Here is a 20196-nt window from a genome sequence, read left to right on the forward strand (position 1 = left end):
GAACGACTTGACATCCCTGTGCAGTAGTGTGAACAGTATACTGAAAAGTGGTGAATTATTTGGAAAAGCACAAATTTCACAACATCTTAGATAAGGACATATGAGTTATGAGCAGGACAAGGTATGTGATCTGACTGTAACATCAGCCCTGCTTCCTACCACTGAGCCAATTATGAATCCAACCCCCCATCTCCCCTTGGATACCATGGGATCTAACCTTCCAGATTGAGAGACCTTATCAAACGGCTTGTTAAAGTCCAGATGCAGTAGACAAAATCCACTATCCTGCCCCATTTATCCTCTTGGTTACGTCCTTAAGCCAAGGTTGGACATCTTTTTGCATAGTAGGGGAATTAGGGGTTATGGGGAAAAGGCAGGTAGGGGGAAATGAGTACGTAGTCAGATCAGGCATGATCTTATTGAAAGGTGGAGCAGGCTGGATGGGCTGAATGGCCTACCCCTACTTCTTATGTAAGAGATCTGTCTGACACAACTTCCCACACACAACCAGTCTCCAGTCTTCGGAACCATGTCTAGTGCCGGAAATGAAGCAAACATCTCTGCAAGGGCCTCTGCAATTTTTTCTCTGGTTTCCCACAAAGTTCAAGAATGCACTAGGTCAAACTGTGGAGATTTATCCCATTAATGCACTTTAAGGCCTCCAACTCCTCCTCCCTGCTAAGGCAACACCTCATTACCCCCATTACCTGAGCTTTCAATATTTTCTCTACAGTAAAAACTGAAGGGAAATTTTCATTAAAAATCTCACCCATTTCTTTTCTTTCTTTTTCAATCTTTTCATTGAATTTTTCAAAAACAAATACATAACAGTCATACTAATACAAAGGGAGTGAGATTACATTGTTGACAATTAACATATGAGTGAAAACTATAGGTAACACCAATATAATAGACCTCCTAAACCCTTAATATAAACAAGATACAAAAAAAAAAGAAAAAAAAAACAAATTGAAAAATCAAAAACCAAATAAACTAAACTAAACACAACTAAACCTAAACTAAAAAAAAAGTGGGACTATTCTATTACATCAAAAAAAATATTAGTGTCATCAACTCCGCTCCTCTTCTCAAATTAATGAATGATATAAAGGAATTGGAAAAGGTCAAATTACATTCTGTGGAAGTATTGAATAAAAGGTCTCCAAGTTTCTTCAAATTTAACCGAGGGATCAAAGGTACCACTTCTAATTTTTTCTAAACTTAAACAGGATATGGTTTGAGAAAACCATTGAGATGCAGTTGAAGGATTTATCTCTTTCCAATTCAATAAAATAGATATTCTAGCCATTAAAGTAGCAAATACAATCATCTGCTGAGCTGCAGAGGGTAGATCAATCATTGGCAAGCCAAAAATTGCAGCGATAGGGTGAGGTTGTGAATCAATGTGCAAAACTGTAGAGAAAGTATCAGAAACAGTTTTCCAAAATTTTTCCAAAAGAGGGCAAGACTGAGTCAGAGAGGCTACCTCAGAGTGACATATGTGAGTAAAAATGAGAATTTATCTTTAGAGATATAAGCCCTATGTACCACTTTAAATTGAATCAACATATGTCTAGCACAAATAGAAGAAAAATTGACTAATTGAAATTTTTTCCCATTTCTCTAAAGGTAAAGAAAGTCCACAATGGGCTAATCTTGAATGTAATTCTGCACAAGGATTTTCTTTGTCAGGTCGAAGGGTCTCGGCCTGAAACGTCGACAGTGCTTCTCCTTATAGATGCTGCCTGGCCTGCTGTGTTCCACCAGCATTTTGTGTGTGTTGGTTTTATTTTATCAAGTCCTATTATATCTATTTTTTTCCTTCAACCCCCTGTCATGGATCAAGCCTTTTTGGTTTGGAAAATGAAGGGTATAATATGTTTTTGTGATTTATTTTTGGATAACTGTTTCATATCTTTTGAACTGTTGCCTAATAAATATAATTTGCCCAGATCCCATTTTTTTTAGATACTTACAGATCAGAGATTTTTTAAATACAATGTTACCTACTTTTCCGATTTCATATCCAACTGATACCATGGAAAAAAATTAGGCTTAAAGCCTTATCAAAAGGGTTTAATAGCAATCATTTATGATATGATTAAGAATATACAGCCAGATATATCCGATAAAATTAAAAATGAATGGGAGAAGGAACTTCACCCATTTCTTTTGCCTCACCTTGCCTGCTGATCCTTCTCATATCTTCTTTTTGCTCTTCTAACTTCATCTCATATTCTCAATATTTATTGGCTATTTACTTATTTATTATTATTATTTCTTTCTTTTTGCATTTGCACAGTTTGTTGTCTTTTGCACAGGGATTGAACACCAAAGTTGATGCAGTCCTTCATTGATTCTGTTGGTTATTATTCTAATATGGATTTATTAAGTATGCCCACAAGAAAATGAATCTCAGGGTTGTGCATCGTCACTTACGTGTACTTTGATGATAAGTTTACTTTGAACTTTGAGCTCTTCACTGAAGAGCACTCCTACATTTGTTGTAATTGTCAAGAGATTCATAGTTTCCAATTCTGTATGCACAGTGTATGCTTCCCTGTTTTTCTTAACCAGATCCTCAATATCTCTCAACAACTAGGCTTTCCAAGCCTTAAAAAGTTCAAACTTCAAAGTAAATTTATCAGATTTGCCCTTCGCACTAACAAATACATACAGGCCCTGAACTCTTGACATCACAGCTCTTAACAATCGCCACCTACTCCATCCAGGCCAACTGATTCATCATTTAGTTTGTCAGTTCATTGTAGTCAGCACTGCTTTCAAGCCCTTACATAGATTTGAAACAATGGACTCATTCATTTTTCCCTCCAGCTCAATGTAAAAATTTACATTATATCAAGTTGGAGGGTGAGAAGAATAGGTCCAAATTTTTTTAAAAAGTTGTTAAGTACTGTAGCGATGTGCTACACACAGCACTGAAATAACGACTCGCAGTCAGTAAGTCATTTCAAGACTAGTTTACTCAAACTTCCCGGTGCTGGCATTTAAATCCCTAGCGCCCACCCTCTCCAGATGGAAATGACGTCAGAGGTGCATTACCAAAGTCTCCCCCCGCGCTCTGGATTTTTGTGAGCCGGTTCGCCTGAGCAGAAAGTGGGTCACCACATAACCCTGCCCCCAGAACCGGCGATACACCCCCCAATGTCTACAGTCTGGATCAGCCTCTGTTTGAGAGGTCTGCCTCTGTGCCGTGGTGCCTGAACCTCGACCGGCTGCGCCAAGTCCACATGGGTTGGTTTCAGTCGGTCCACTGTGAAAACCTTGTCTCTCCCCCCAATGTCCAAAACGTACATGGACCCGTTGTTGTTGATCACCTTGAATGGCCCCTCGTACGGCCGCTGTAGCGGTGCCCGGGTCCACCCCTTCGTACAAACACAACCTTACAGTTCTGCAGGTCTTTGGGTAAATGGGTCGGGGTCCGTCCATGCTGTGAAGTTGGTACGGGGGCCAGGTTGCCGAGCCTTTCGCGTAGCCTGTCCAGGACTGCAGCAGGTTCTTCCTCTTGCCCCCTTGGGGCTGGTATGAACTCTCCCGGGACAGCCAGGGGCACGCTGTACACCAACTCGGCCGACGAGACTTGCAGATCCTCTTTGGGCACTGTACGAATTCCAAGCAGGAGCCAGGGAAGCTCGACCACCCAGTTAGGTCCTCTCAGGTGGGCCAAGAGAGCCGACTTCAAGTGACGGTGGAAGCGTTCCACCAGTCCGTTTGACTGTGGGTGGTAGGCAATTGTGTGGTGTAGCTGCGTTCCCAACAGGCTGGCCACAGCTGACCACAGGCTGGAGGTGAACTGGGCGCCTCTGTCAGAGGTAATGTGGGCCGGTACCCCGAAGCGTGCTACCCAGTTTGCAATCAGTGCTCGGGCGCAGGAATCTGCAGATGTGTCGGTGAGCGGGACCGCTTCTGGCCACCTCGTGAACCGGTCTACCATTGTTAGGAGGTATCGCGCTCCTTGGGACACTGGTAGGGGGCCCATGATATCCACATGAATGTGATCGAAACTCCAGTGGGTGGGTTCGAACTGCTGTGGCAGGGCTTTAGTGTGCCGCTGCACCTTGGCTGTTTGGCACTGCGTGCACGTTCTGGCCCATTCACTGACCTGCTTGCGAAGTCCGTGCCACGCGAACTTGCTGGAGACCAGCCGGACAGTTGTCCTGACAGATGGGTGCACCAAACCATGTATGGAGTCGAAAACTCGCCGCCTCCAGGCTGCCAGGACGATGGGGTGAGGTTGGCCGGTAGCCACGTTGCAGAGGAGAGTCCTATCACCTGGGCCTATGAGAAAGTCCTGTAGCTGCAAACCCGAGACTGCGGTCCTGTAGCTGGGCATCTCGTCGTCTGCCTGCTGCGCCTCTGCCAGTGCTGCATAGTCCACCCCCAGGGACAGGGCTTGGACAGCTGGTCTGGAGTGCGCATCCGCCACCACGTTGTCCTTTCCTGAGACATGCTGGATATCCGTCGTGTACTCGGATATGTAGGACAGATGTTGCTGCTGGCGAGCCGACCAGGGATTGGACACCTTCGTGGATGCAAAGGTCAACGGTTTGTGGTCCGTGAACGCGGCAAATGGCCTGCCTTTTAAGAAGTACCTGAAATGCCGGATTGCCAGATACAGTGCCAACAGCTTCTGGTTGAAAGCATTGTACTTGAGTTTGGGTGGTCGTAGGTGCTTGCTGAAGAATGCCAGGGGTTGCCAGTGCCCCTCGATGAGCTGCTCCAGCACCCCACCGACTGCTGTGTCGGATGCGTCCACTGTGAGGGCGGTCGGAACGTCCGTTCTGGGGTGCACCAGCATTGCGGCATCTGCCAAGGCTTCCTTGGCTTTAACGAAAGCGGCTGTGGCCTCCTCATCCCAAGTAACGTCCTTACCTTTACCCAACATCAGGGTGTACAAAGGGTGCATGATACGGGCTGCTGAGGGGAGGAAACGGTGGTAGAAGTTCACCATACCAACGAACTCCTGCAGGCCTTTGACCATGTTGGGCCGGGCAAAGTGGCGGATCGTGTCTACCTTGGCGGGCAGAGGTGTTGCCCCGTCTTTGGTAATCCTGTGGCCTAGGAAGTCGATGGTATCGAGACCGAACTGGCATTTGGTCGTGTTGATCGTGAGGCCGAAATCACTCAGGCGGGAATAGATCTGGCGGAGGTGGGACAGATGCTCCTGACGACAACTGCTGGCTATAAGGATGTCGTCCAAATAGATGAACGCAAAGTCCAGGTCACGTCCCACCGTGTCCATTAGCCGCTGGAATGTCTGTGCGGCATTCTTCAGGCCGAATGGCATTCGGAGTAACTCGAACAGGCCGAACCGGGTGATGAGTGCTGTTTTGGGGATGTCTTCAGGGTGCACCAGGATTTGATGGTATCCCCGGATGAGGTTTACTTTAGAAAAGATTCTTGCCCCGTGCAGGTTTGCTGCAAAGTCCTGTATGTGCAGCAGGGGGTAGCGGTCTGGAGTGGTAGCCTCGTTCAGTCTGTGGTAGTCGCCGCATGGTCTCCAACCCCCCGGCTGCTTTGGGCACTATGTGCAGGGGGGAGGCCCATGGGCTGTTGGACCGCCGTACGATCCCCAATTCCTCCATCCTCTTGGACTCCTCCTTCGCCAGGCGGAGCTTTTCTGGGGGGGAGCCTTCGTGCGCGGGCGTGGAGGGGTGGTCCCTGGGTCAGAATGTGGTGCTGTACCCCATGGCTGCCGTGAACTGTGGTGCCAGAATCGATGGAAAGTCCGCCAGGATTCTGGTGAATTCGTTGTCCGACAGCGTGATGGGGTCCAGGTGTGGGGCCGGCAACTTGGCTTCACCCAGGGAGAACGTCTGGAAAGTCTCGGCATGTACCAGTCTTTTCCCTTGCAAGTCGACCAGCAGGCAGCGAGCTCGCAAGAAGTCCTTCCCCAGGAGTGGTTGGGCCACCGCAGCCAGTGTGAAGTCCCACGTGAACCAGCTGGTGCCGAACTGCAGCTGCACTGTGCGGGTGCCGTAGGTCCGTATCGTGCTGCCGTTTGCGGCCCTCAGGTTGGGTCCTGGCTTCCTGTTGCGGGTGTTGTACCCTGTCGGGGACAAGATGCTGATCTCCGCTCTGGTGTCGACCAAGAAGCGGCGTTCCGACTGTTTGTCCCAGACGTACAAGAGGCTGTCCTGGTGGCCAACCGCCATAGTCATTAGCGGCAGCTAGCCCTGGCCCTTGCAGGGCAGACGACAACGGTGGGCTTTTGTGCCCCACCACTGGTGGTAGAAACACCACTGTTCACTGGCTTCCTCACTCCTGCCTCTGTGTTGTGTGTGCCCCCCTGCCGGGCCTGGTCTGGTCTGCTATTGGGCGCGTGGCCTGGTAATCTGACTGATAGATGCCACGCTCTCCCTCTTGGCTTTCCACAGCATGTCTGCCCGGGACGCCACCTTCCAGGGGTCACTGAAATCTGCGTTGGCCAGCAGCAGGTGTATGTCCTCGGGCAGTCGCTCTAGGAAGGCTTGCTCGAACATGAGGCAGGGCTTGTGTCCATCAGCCAGGAACAGCATCTCGTTCATCAATGCTCACGGCAGTCTGTCTCCCAAACCGTCCAGGTGAAGCAGTTGGGCACCCTGCTCACGCTGTGAGAGGCCAAAGGTCCCAATGAGCAGCGCCTTGAATGCTTCATATTTGCCTTCTTCCGGGGGCGAATGTATGAAATCCGCAACCCGGGCGGCCGTCTCCTGGTCAAGGGCGCTCACCACATGGTAGTAATGCGTGGAATTAGAGGATATCTGCCGAATCTAGAACTGAGCTTCTGCTTGGCTAAACCACACGCGTGGTCGCAGCGTCCAGAAAGTCAGCAGTTTTAGTGAAACTGTGTGAACAGGTGAAGAGTCGGTCATCTTTGGTCCAAATCCCGTTTGGACCTTCGGGGTCACCAAAGTAGCGATGTGCTACACACAGCGCTGAAATAACAACACGCAGTCAGTAAGTCATTTCGAAACTAGTTTATTCAAACTTCGTGGTGCCGGCATTTAAATCCCTAGCGCCCGCCCTCTCTGGGCGGAAATGACATCAGAGGTGCATTACCAAAGTCTCCACCCGCACGCTGGCTATTTGTGAGCCGGTTTCCTGGTCAGAAAGTGGGTCGCCACAGTACTTCCTTAAAAAACGTAGAAGTTCCTTGTTGTATATTTTCAACTTATTTACGTAGCTTCCCAGCTGTATCCAATTTGATGTAATGTAGAACTCTTTCAGATTAGAAATGTCTGCATGATACAATGAATTGCTTTTAATATTTAATTTGCCATCAGTCTTTCAAAAGGTATTTTTGTTAGTAAAAATAGAAGAGAATTCACAGGAAATACTTGATCTTCAAAAAGTTATTTAAAGTTTAAGACAAAGATCAAATTCTGTTTGAATATCGTATTTATTGTGAGGCCAAAAATGTTTTAAAAAAGCTGTTACTGCTGGAAATCTGAAGGTCAGTGACTGACTTTATCGAGATTCAGGCTTTTACCTACAAATAATATGCTTTCACTCAGAATTTTCAATAAAGTTTGAGGAGCAGTGAGCTATTTAATTATAAAGTTGATCTCTTGCGCACCACTGTGTTTGAATACACTTGACATTTAGGCTGTCTAGGGAACCGTTTTGTCACTCACTGTCGGATACAAAGAAAGAACGCACTTCTGCTTTGACTAATATGAATGAATGAATGCTATTTTGACATGGTTGACTAAATCCTTTAGAATAATGGAACTCTGCCATCAAATATTATTACTCAGTCAGTTTTAGTCAAATGAGTAAACAGCATGGAATTAATGAAGTCTTGTTTGCATTACAGAATCTTCTTTTGCTCAATATTAGTCTTGTCTTTTACAAATACTAAAGCTCTCTTCTTCACTGCCAAATTAGAGTAAACTTTAAAGTACCCAAGGTCAAGAAATGAGTTACATGGGCAGCTTGTTCAATATTCAGTGCACATTATGTTCCAAGAGGTAGCAAAACGTATCAGCTCTGATGGGAATGCTGTCTTTACAAAATGAAGAGTATGAAAAATTGGAGAGCAGGATCTACAATGAAGGCTGGAGTTGGGGGAGAAATTCACTTGAGAAAAATAGCATAAAGCTTTGATAGATTTTCATTAAATGGTCAATGGAAACAGCTGATCAATGAGGGACCCTTGCTATTTATATATGTTGGAAATTTTCAGCAATAACACTAAACGTATGGGTACAAAAGAATTGACAGACTCGTAACTAATGGAAGTGAGACCATCTTCACAGTGACTGGGATCAAATGCAGAGACAGATTTCAGTGTGGATATTTGCTGTATAAATGTCACCTAGAGTAATGGAAAAAATACTTGCTCTCTTTAAAGCACTATTAATTACCAAAGTTAAACTAGATGAGCAGCGTTGATTTCATAGCTGTGGTTTCCCAGTGAGGAGGTCAAGGATCCAGTTGCAGAGGGAGGTACAGAAGCCCAGGATTTGGAGCTTGTTGATTAGTACTGAGGGTGTAATGCTGTGGAATGCTGAACTGTAATCAATAAACAGCAGTCTGATGCAGGTCCAGGTGATCTAAGGCCGAGTGGAGATCCAGTGAGATTGCATCCATTGTAGACTTATTGTTGTTGTTGCTAACCATGCCTTGTGGTACATCGGACAGCAACCTTGCTGTTTCTTAAGCATTTTGTCAGTCTTTTTTAAAATCAGACAGACTTGCTAGCTCAACACTCAACCCAGCATAAACAGAAAGCGTACTAAGAGCCGGCCAGATTCGAACCCAGAACCACGCGCCTCGAAGTCCAGTATGGATGCCACTACGCCTCCAGCCAGCATATAAATTTAATGTGGCAATTGGCAGGTTGCAGTGGGTCCAGGTCCTTGCTGAGGCAGGAGTTTTATCTAGCCATGACCAAACTCACAAAACACTTTATAAATGTAGATGTGAGTGCAACTGGCCGATAGTCCTTGAGGCAGGTCATGCTGCTCTTCTTGGACACTGTTATGATTGTTGCCTTTTTGAAGCAAGTGAGAGCCTCTAACTGTAGCACTCAGAGATTAAAGACATCCTTGATAACTCCCACACACTGGCCGGCACAGAAGTTCAGTGCCCTACCAGGTATACCATCAGGACCTGGCACCTTGTGAGGGTTCATCCTGTTAAAAGGTGCTCTGATGTTTGCCTGCGAGACAGAGATCACAGGGTTACCAAATGTTGCAGAGATTCACACAGGTGTAACTTTATTCTCCATTTCAAAGTGTGCATAAAAGTCATTGAGCTTATCTGGGAGTGAAGTATCACAACCATTCATGCTGTCAGATTTTGCTTTGTAGGAACCAATGGTCTGCAAACTCTGCCAGAGATGACTTGCATCCAATTCCATCTCTAATTTCAATTGAGATTGTTTTTCACTCTTAAAATAGTTTTCTGCAGGGCGTACTTGGATTTCTTGTATAGTTCGGGATCACTGGTCTTGAATGCCACAGATCCAGCCCTCAGCAAACTATGACTCTCCTGGTTCATCCACAGTTTTTGGTTTTTTGGTTTGGGTAACACCTTATGTCTTTGAAGACACACACTCGTTCACATGGGTCTTGATGAAGTCAGTGACAACTGTAGCGCATTCATTCATATCTGAAGATGAAACCCTGAATATTGTCCAGTCTGCCGACTCTAAGCAGCCCTGTAAACACTCCTCTGCCTCTCTTGACCATATCTTCTTCACCCTCACCACTAGTACTGTGGTCTTTAGCCTCTGCCTGTATGCTGAGAGCAGGTGTACAGCCAGGTGATTGGACATTTCAAAGTGCAGGCGTTCGATGTCACATTAAGTGTTCTTGACGGTGGTGTAACAGTGATCAAGTGTGTTGGCTTCTCTGGTTCCACAGATGATATGCTGATGGTAATTGATCAGAGACTTATTTTAGCTGGGCTGGTTGCAATCTCCCCACTCTCACCTTAAACCTGTGCCCCCTAACCCTGGAAAAAAAAATGGCTCTATCTACGCCCTTCATGATTTATACACCTTTATAAAATCACCCCTTATTCTTGTAAGCTCCAAGGAATTAAGTCCCAAACTGCTCTACCTCTCTTCATAACTCAATCCATTGCAACATTCTTGTAGATGCCCTCTATACTCTTTCAAGGTTAATGGCATCTTTCCTATAGTAGAGCAATCAGAACTGAACACAATATTTCAAATGCCACCTCACTAACATCTTGTGCAAACGCAACATGAATTCCAGGATAAGCATAAGAAATTTTCAAAATTTCCTCAAGTACTCACCTGTACTGCTAGATATATTGACATCAATGCTGATGTCAGGCACAACCTTGCTATTTAGCGAAGCTACACAAGTGTATGTCCCAAAATCGGTGAACCTCAAGTCAATAATGTCCAGACTAGTTGTGCCCGGTGAGACATCAGGATCCGTTGTGGAAATAACCATCCTTTCCGAGCTCCGAAGTGGACGTCCATTCTTGAACCACGAGAATGTCAACTCATCTGGGGGAATGGCCTCCACCTGACAGGAAATTTTAACCTCACGCCCAATCTGAATGTTATCATCATCGTGGTAAGGATCTGGGGTAATCCAGAAACGGCCCTTTTTCAAAGCTAGGATAAAGAACAAAGTTGATGTTCAATTTTTTTATGTATAAAACAAAGAATAAACAAATTGAATTTATTCCTCTGATAAGTACACTTTAATTTTTAATGTGTGTGCATGACCTACAAATGTGTATTAAGGAAACAATTAGGCCACTTAGACCCATAGAAAGCTCCACCATGTAGTAAGAACATGATTTATCTGACTGCAACCTTAACTCTGCTTTTCTGTCTGTACAGAAAAATCTTACTCCTATTTGCTTATTACTTCTTGTACCTCTTTATGATTTTTTTGAGAGAGAACATTTTTCCTCATCCCTATCATAAATGGGCCATTCCTTATTTTCGTACAGCAACCCTCGGCTCTAGTTCATCTCAAAATAGGAAACATCCTTTCCACCAACTTCCCTCTGAAACTTTAAAGCATTGATCAAATTCCCTGCCACTCTTACACGCTCTAGGGGATATAAGCCTGATCTATCAAACCTTGCCTCATAAAACAACTTGTTCATCTTGTGTATCAGTTTAATAAACCTTCTCTGCATCAATTCCCTGCTTAAATAAGGAGACCAACATTTGAGAGAGAACTCTATATGTGGTCTTAGTACCTCATATAACTGAAGCAGTACATTGCTTCTTTTCTTTTTTATTCCCCCAGCAATAAACTATGACATTGTTATTTTTTCTAATCATTTACAGCTCCTCTATACTAGCCTTTTGTGAATCATGCACTGGGACACCCAGACGCCTCTGCACTGTACACCTTCACAGTTCCTCACCATTTAGATAAAGTGCTCCTTTTTCATCTGTACTGCTAAGATGAACAGTTTTATTTTTCTACATTTTACTCCACTTTGCCTACTCAGTTAACCCACCTACTGTATGTCCTTTAATGTACTGCTTATGTTCTGTTCACAGCTAACTTTCCTTCCTGTCTTTATGTCCACAGCAAATTTTCATTTATGCCATTTCTCTGCTTATTATAATCCAGGTCAATATGCTTTCTCCTACACAATGAGCTTTTGGTTTATTTGATAATCTTTGCTGCAGCATTTTATTAATCCTGTAAATCTTCGACCATACATTAGATATGTTTAGTCCATAACATATATCACCTCTTCAAAGAACCACATGTATTAATGTCCAACATAAGTCACCAGGTCACCACGAGACATCAGATGGATGTGCATTCTTAGTATTTTAGGAACCATCAGCATTTCATTTATTAAATGTAGCAACAATTTAATGTCTAATCCTCTCGGATTCAACTGCCAATGATCAGGAATATCTGTAATGAAAATTTTAACGTAATCAGATAAGTCATGGAACAAGAACATAATGTTGATCCTTGCTGTCTAGCCTCATCCAGGAAAAATGGCAACTGAGGCAATCACATCGATCTCTTTTGAAGAAGAACCTTAGCATTAGCATGAACTGCAGAATGGCCACCATAATAAACGGGTTATATTTACTGACAGAATAATCACACAGACTATTCACTTTAAGAGCAGTGCACTGTGAACCACATTAGAAATTGCAACATAAAAACAGTAAAAACAAACAGCAGAAATTTCATCCAACCCCTTTTAAAGCACTGAAATGCAAGTTATTCCTTTGAAATATGTAAAAAAAAGATTGCAGATGCTGGAAATAGGAAATAAAAACAAAATGTTGGAAACTTTCAGCAGGGCTGGCAGCAAATGTGAAAAGAGAGTTTCATCTCAAATATTACCAATGTTTATCTTTCAACAGATGCAAACACCAATGCTCAGGAATGAAAATGTCTACAAAATGTGGTGGATACAGCCCAACCATCTCAGCAAAGCCAGCTTTACATTAGGCTTTCCATCACAGCAAAGCCCTCCCCGTTACTGAGCACATTTACAAGGAAGCAGAATCCATCATCCAGGCCATGCTCACTTCTCACTGCCACCGTTGAGCAGGAGGCACACGAGCCTTAGGTCCCATACCACCAGGTTCAGAAACAGTTCTTACCCTATAAACATCGCGCTACTGAACCAGCTTGGATAATTTCACTCACCTCAACACTGTGAACTGACTCCACAACCTATAGTCTTAACTTCATCATCTCTGCAATTCATGTTCTCAGTATTATTTATTTACTTTCTAAATATTTACACTACTTGTCCTCTTTTGCACATTGGTTATTTGTCAGGTTTTGATTTATGTACCGTTTTTAATTTACCTATGGATTTTTGTTCTACTGTGAATGCCTGCAAGAAAATGAATCTCAAGATACTATATGGTAACATATATGAACCTTGAAATATGTACTTTCAAAGCTGATGAAGGGCCTTGGCACGAAATGTTGACTGTTTATTCATTTTTATAGATGCTCCCTAACCTGCTGAGTTCCTCCAGCAGTTTGTATGTGTTGCTCTGGATTCCCCGCATCGGCAGTATCTCTTGTGTATAATATGCATACACTTCCTTAGAAGTTTGCAAAAATTTGGCATGTCATCTAAAATTCTGACAGACTTCTGTAGATGTGTCGTGGAGAGGGACAGTTAATTGACTCGCCGCATCACGGCCTGGCATGGAACCCTTGAATGGAAAGACCCACAAAAAGAAATGGGTACAGCTCAATCTATCATGGGTCAAGCCCTTGTGACCATTGAACACACCTACATGGAGTGCTGTTGCAGGAAAGCAGCATCCAACATCAAGGTCCCCCTCCATCCAAGTCATGTCTTCTTCTTGCTGCTGCCAACACAAAGGAGGTACAGGAGCCTCAGGGCCCACATCAGGTTCAGGAATCCCTCATCCATTAGGCTTTTGAACCAGAGGGGATAACTTCACTCACTCCAACACTGAACTGTTCCCATAACCAGGGGAACAACTTTGAGTCCACTTACCCCTTGTTTAATGGTATTGGTCCATGGCACTTTCGAGATCTCTTCATCTCAGGTTCCTAATATTTATTTCTTGCTTGCTTGTTTGTTTGTTTATTTATTTACTTACTTACTTCATGCAGTTGGGTCTTGTTGACCATGGTTGGCAGCTCACCTAGGAGAAGGAGAACTCTGACCTGAAGCCTCCACTGCCTTACAGCCTTACCCACTTCACCTGAGGAAATATCCAGAGCTGGAGTCCCTAAGGCAGTCCAACGGTGAACAGCAACTCCTGTGATGCTGCTGGTACCAGACTGTGTCAGTCACTGCTGTTCCTCGACTGCGTGGAGCAGGGGAACCTGCTGCATTGGCACAGCTTACCCTCCATATTGTACTGCACTGGCTTCCGTAGACAGTCAGGACACAACAACCATGGTTAATGGAGGGCCTATTACTATATACTTATTTCTCTGTTTGCTTGTTTACTTATTTATGTTTTATTTTTCTCTTTGTATTTACTATGAATGGCTACAAGAAAATGAATCTCAGGGTTGCATATGGTAACATATATGTACTTGGATAATAAATTTACTTTGACTTTGAAATGCTGTGTTTCCAACATTTTCTGTTTTCTATTAGCATAATATTGTAATTTTGTTTTTGAACATTCTTCAGCACAGGCCTCCTGCTATCTGAATGAGTCAATGATATCTGATTAATAACACAATACACATCCTTCCCTAAACTCAATGTTTCCTCACATTCTTGAAACATTCCAGCACACTAGCTGTGGACACTCTGATACGAAAAGACAGGCATCATTAAAAACAAGTAAACATTGAATCAATCCCATCATCAAAGCTATCCCTCAGTACCCTCTCCAATAGCTTTCCAACCACAGAGAAAGCTACCAGGCAAGTTGGGCTTACAGGAGTGAGATAGATCAGACGGTTGAGTGGTGTTGTATAAACATTCTTGCACTTAGCATCAGCAAGAAAAAAGTAATTGTTTATGGACTTCAGGAAGGGCAAATCAGGAGAACATACACCAATTTTCATAGTAGGGAGGGGTGTGGGGGTCAGCATTGGAAGGGCTGAGAAGCAAGTTTGTATCGTCAACATATTGGAGGTTCTATTGTGGACCCAACACATTGATGCAATCACAAAGAAGGCACCCCAGGGACTCTACTTTGTTTGGCGTTTGAGGAGAATTAGAACGTCGCCAAAGAATCTCAAGATATTTCTACAGATGTACAGTTGATAGTGTTTTGACTGGCTGCATCACCGCCTGGTATGGAGGCTCCAACCATGCAGGATGAAAGAGGCTGATGAGGGTTATGGAGAGTTGTAGACTCAGCCAGCTCCATCACAGGCACAACCCCCTCACCCACCACCATCATCAAGGACATCTTCAAAAGACCATACCCCAAGAAGGCAGTATCCATCAGTAAGGACCACCACATCTAGGACGTGCCCTCTTCTTGTTACAGCTACAAATGCTTGAAGAACCATCCACCCTCAGTGCAATGTCTTCTCCTTCTCCATCAGGTTTCTGAATGGGCTATAAACCCATGAACACCATCTACTATTCTTCTACTGTACTATTAATTTATTTTTATAACATAATTGTTATGTATTACACTGTACTCCTGCTGCAAAGTAACAAATTTCATGACACATGTCAGTGATTATAGATTTGATTCGGTTTCCTATTCAGACTCTGACCACCAGTGTGAGGTTTGGATCGTAGTATATAGAATACAGCACTGTCCTGTGTACAGCACATGGCCAGGTCCTTCGGCCCATGCCAAATTATGCCAAACCAATTAGCAATCAATCGGCCAACTCAACTAATCCCTACACGTGCAACAAGCTGGAGGAACTCAGCAGATGGGGCAGCATCTGTGGAAACGAGCAGTCAACATCTCGGGCCAAGACCCTTCATCAGGACTGAAGAGGGAGGGGGCAAGGGCCCTATATAGAAGGTGGGGGGAGGGTGGGAAAGAGAAGGCTGGTAGGTGCCAGGTGAAAAACCAGTAAGAGGAAAGATCAACGGTTGGGGTAGGGGAAGCAGGGAGAGGATAGGTAGGAAAGGTAAAGAAGAAATGTAAGGGGAAAGCACTGTGTAGTAGAAGGCAGAACCATGAGACAAGTGATAGGCAGCTGGAGGAAGAGGCAGAGCGAAACTGGGATGGAGGAAGGGAGAGGGAGGGAATAACCAGAAGCCGCCTCCCTCTTCAGTCCTGACGAAGGGTCTCGGCCCAAAACATTGACTGCTCATTTCCACAGATGCTGTCCGACCTGCTGAGCTCCTCCAACTTGTTGTACATGTTGCTTTGACTACATCTGCAGTGCATTTTGTGTAAACTAATCCCTTCTGCCTATGCAATGTCAGCACCTTTCCATTTCCCTCACATTCATGTGCCTATCTGATATCTCTTAAAATTCTCTGATATACTTTCCGGCCTCCACCAGCATCCCAGGGTTAGATACTTTAACTCTGGAAAAAGGTTCCTGTTTCTCTATCTATTGTTTCCTCAAATAATCAAAGGAGATGATGGTGGATTTCAGGAGACATCCCCCCTGTTATGTCCCCCCTCACAGTCCTCAGCAGCCCTGTGTCCACCATGGAGAACTTCAGGTTCCTGGGAACCACCATCTCTCAGGATCTGAAGTGGGAGCAGAACATCAGCTCCATCCTGAAGAAGGCCCAGCAGCGGATGTACTTCCTGTGGCTCTTGAGGAAATATGGTCTGCCTCAGGAATTGCTGCTGCAGTTCTATACTGCAGTCATTGAGTCTGTCCTGTGCACCTCCATCACTGTGTGGTTTGGAGCCGCCACCAAGCAGGATAGAACCAGACTACAGCGCACAGTGAGGACTGCTGAGTGCATCATTGGAGACTCCCTGCCCTCTATTGTGGACCTGTACTCTTCCAGGTTGAAGAAGAGGGCGGGCAACATCATAAAGGACTCCTTCCATCCTGTGCACGGACTGTTTGAACTACTTCCGTCTGGTAGGCGCTTCAGATCCCTCCAGACTAAGACTAATAGGCACTGGAGAAGTTTTTTCCCTACTGCGGTCACTTTGCTGAACAGTTAACTGCCGGTTAACTGTCGGCTAACTATTACTTGGATTGCACTACTTGTATGTATAATCTATATTTTCATTTATATTTATCATTATTATTGTTATGAGCAGAGAGACAACATCTGCCGGAAGTAAATTCCTTGTATGTGCACAGGTACTTGGCGATTAAAGTCTGATTCTGATTCTGATTCTGATTCTGATTCTGATAAAGCTCTATCAGGTCTCTCCGCAGCTCCAGAGAAAACAGCCCAAGTTGTACGAATACAAGAGTATTGAGGTTATGCTGCAGCTGTATAAAACTCTAGTCAGGCCACAAGTGGGAGTGTTGAGCACAGTTCTGGTCACTCTCATTACAGGAAGACTGTGGAGGGGATGAGTACTGAAGACGTTTGGCAGGATATTGCCTGGATTAGAGGGTACAAGTTACAAGGAAGATTGGAGAAACTTGGCTTGTTCTCTCTGGAGCATCAGAGGCTAACGGGAGACCTGATGGTCATTTTTATAGTTATGAGAGGCATAGTTAGCGCCAAAATCTTTTCCCCAGAGTGGAAGTTTCGAACACCAGAGGGCATGCTTTTAAAAATACAGAGGGGTGGTTAAAGGTGATGTGGGGGTGGGGGGGGGGGCAGTTCTTCTATTTTTACACAGAGTGGCAGGCACCTGCAATAGATTACAAGAAGTAGTAATGGATACAGACAGTTTGGTTGAGTTTAAGAGATTTTTGGATACACACATGAAGATGAAGAAGGATGGATACACATGAAACAAAGGAGGAGAACAAGTATAAATTAGTATCAAGACTGGCCCAACACTGTGGGACAAAATGGTTTATCCAGTGCTACAATGCTCAATGTTCCATGCTCTGTAACAAATGTAAATGCATGGCATCCGCAAACAGAGTGAATACAATGACTGGCAAAAAACTCTTATTAATGAAATAAATGGATAGGGAGGCAGAGAGCTAGAGGGGTACAGATAAGATATTCTATTGTGGGTGAGAGAGAGGGGGGCATTAGTGTAGTGCAATCACTCTAGTCAAGTAAGATGTTGTCCTAAGTGATTGTCCATTGGTGCGTCCACAGGTGAGTTTAGAGGCCAATCAGAGAACCACATCTTCTGGTGCAGTGAGGACACAAGTAAGTGGTGGCCATGTTTAGTGTTGAGTCATCTGATGTTCATTCTTCCCTTTCATATCTGCCGCTTGCTCTCTGTGTAACTCCCTCTTGAACAGATTTCCTCCAGATGCATCTATGCCTTCCCAGTTTTTAGGTGTAAGTTTGAATCCCTACAGGTGGATTTTGATGGTATTCTTGAAGTGTTTCCTTTGCCCACCAGGGGCTCAGTGACATTCCTTCAACTAGGAGTAAAAGATCTGCTTGGGGAGATGTTAGATTGGCATCTGATGATATGACCTATCCATCAGAGTTGGTGTTGCTTTATCATGATGGAAATACTGTTTGTGTTGGTCATCTCCAGTACCCTGGTGTTAGCTCATCTGTCATTCCAACTGATCCTCAAAATCTTTCACAAGTCTCTTTAATGCTGTTCTTCCAGGGCTTTCAGTATCTACTGTAGGTGGTCCATGATTCAGATCTAAACAATAACATAGGAAGGATAACTGCTCTATAGACCAAAAGCTGTACTTGGATTGGTAGGCCGTGGTCTTGAAAGACTCTTTTTCTTAATCTTACATAGACTCCAGCAGCACTACTCATGTGGTGGTTGATCTCTGCTTTTGAGGAGAGGATGATGCTAAGGCAGGGAAGGTGGTCTACATTTTCAAGAGTGATATTGTCCTTTTATGATAAATGGCTGATTGGGTATTGGCTGATTTAGGACCTGTGTGTAACCCAGGTTAATCAAGCCCAAAGTTGTAATATTAGAAAGTTCTACCTGTGGAGGGATGAAAACAAGGTTTATCAACTTTTTTAAAAAAGAGAATTTGATAAAAAAAAAAGGCTACGCAAGGGCAGAGCATGGTTGACACCAAGGGACTTGTCAAGTTTTGGTACTAGTTTGTGAACTGACTAATTGTGGATGATAAACTATTTCATTCCAATGGACCAAGAAACAAGATGGCAAGCCACCCAAGATGAAGAACCAGAGCGGGAACAAAGTGTGTAATGATGCAGAGGATTATTATGGTTGGATGTGCAAGTTTATTTTCATTTGAAGAATCTGAATTTGATTTTCTGCAAGAACTGGTTACTTTTGCAAAGACTTTGATAAGTTACTGAATGAGATTTACTTTGTTTAAGAGTTGTGATGTTGGAGAATTGTCGTGGGAGCAGTTAAACTGTGTATGCATAATTTTTGAATTTGAATTTAAACTTGTAGATATACTGCCTGGCACTGAAACTGAAGTTAACTATAATACTTGAGAATAGGAGTTATATTTGGTTTTCTAACTAACTAGGGATAAGTGAACAGAAAGTTCAGTCAGTAAATTTTTAAATAGGGAATAACACTAGATCTAATTAGTTAGAGAAATTGGAGTAACAAAGGTTATTATAATGAATATCACTCATTCTAACTAAACAGAAATTTGACTTTTGTTGATATTAAAGATTTGGAACCTAAACAGAACATTTGAATTTTGAATTATTCTTATTTGCGTAAGTATTCTGTATATATTGTTCTTTTCTTATATACAAAACTTATTTCCAGAAGCGTATGGTTTCTATTCACTGCCTCCTTCTGATACCTAGAACCTTCTGATGGCCTGTTAGCACCTAGCGTAATTTGATTTTCTCAAAGGAGTGTGACAACTAGTCCCACACAATAAGACTGGTTCTACATAGGTGTTACATGTGTCTTTTATATAATCAGAACAAAACCCAGGATCTATATGCCTTGACAAAGGCATTCAGGATACATTGGAGGTCTTCTGAATACTGAAACTCAGTGACAGTGGTAGTGCTGGCCTTGTTCTTGGCATTTAACTGGTTGAGGTTGAAATGCCTGTTGTCCATTCTATACATGGTTGGGATCCCTGTGGCAAGTCTTCGCCAATGTGTAAATCTGCCCCAAAGGCTGCTGGTAAACCTCTATCAATGTGCAATTGAGAGCATACAGACATGACAGTATTCTACCTTAGCAGCAACAACATTGACCAAAGTGCACTTCAGCGAGTGATCAGAACATCACTGGGACACAGCTACCAGATATGAAAACCAGCTGCAACACATGATGTACGTATATGGTATATGGTGGGCTCACAAAATCATGATAAACTCATCCCACCCCAGTGATCACCTTCTGAATCTCCTACCATCCGACTGGCGATACAGAAAAATCTCTGCACGGACATCCAGGCTGAAGAAGCAACTTTTTCCCAGGGTTGTTGTGCAACTGAACAATGTCTTTTTCCAAATAAAGAGTTGTTTGTTTGTTTTAAAAAAAAATAGTTGCAAGTTAGATGTCATCCTAAATAATTCAGACGTTATGTTAAACATAGGCATTGTGCTTTTAGTAACTGAACTGCTGGTAAGCTGTTCTGCACTGTATGGGGTAGATCTGCAGTCTCGTTGTCCTCACAATGACAATAAAGCTGGAACTAATGAACTATGAGGTGAACGATGGCAGCAGTAAAGATGCCACATAGGGTGGACACAATGGTACACTCCTGTCTTAACAGAGAAGGGTTCTTGTTCAGAGTCGCTGTA

The 20196-nt window shown here is 43.8% G+C and overlaps 1 protein-coding gene across 1 annotated transcript in view; it reads right to left on the reverse strand.

Annotated features, from left to right (window-relative positions):
* The window catches only part of mdga2a (MAM domain containing glycosylphosphatidylinositol anchor 2a), a 916773-nt gene that overhangs the window by 440616 nt on the left and 455961 nt on the right, over nucleotides 1-20196 (reverse strand). The window contains exon 7 of the mRNA XM_059959455.1: nucleotides 10271-10600. Coding sequence (XP_059815438.1) covers nucleotides 10271-10600 — 330 coding nt within the window. The remainder of the gene's footprint in view (nucleotides 1-10270; nucleotides 10601-20196) is intronic.

Source organism: Hypanus sabinus, chromosome 2, assembly GCF_030144855.1.
Source record: "Hypanus sabinus isolate sHypSab1 chromosome 2, sHypSab1.hap1, whole genome shotgun sequence".
Lineage (NCBI taxonomy): Eukaryota > Metazoa > Chordata > Chondrichthyes > Myliobatiformes > Dasyatidae > Hypanus > Hypanus sabinus.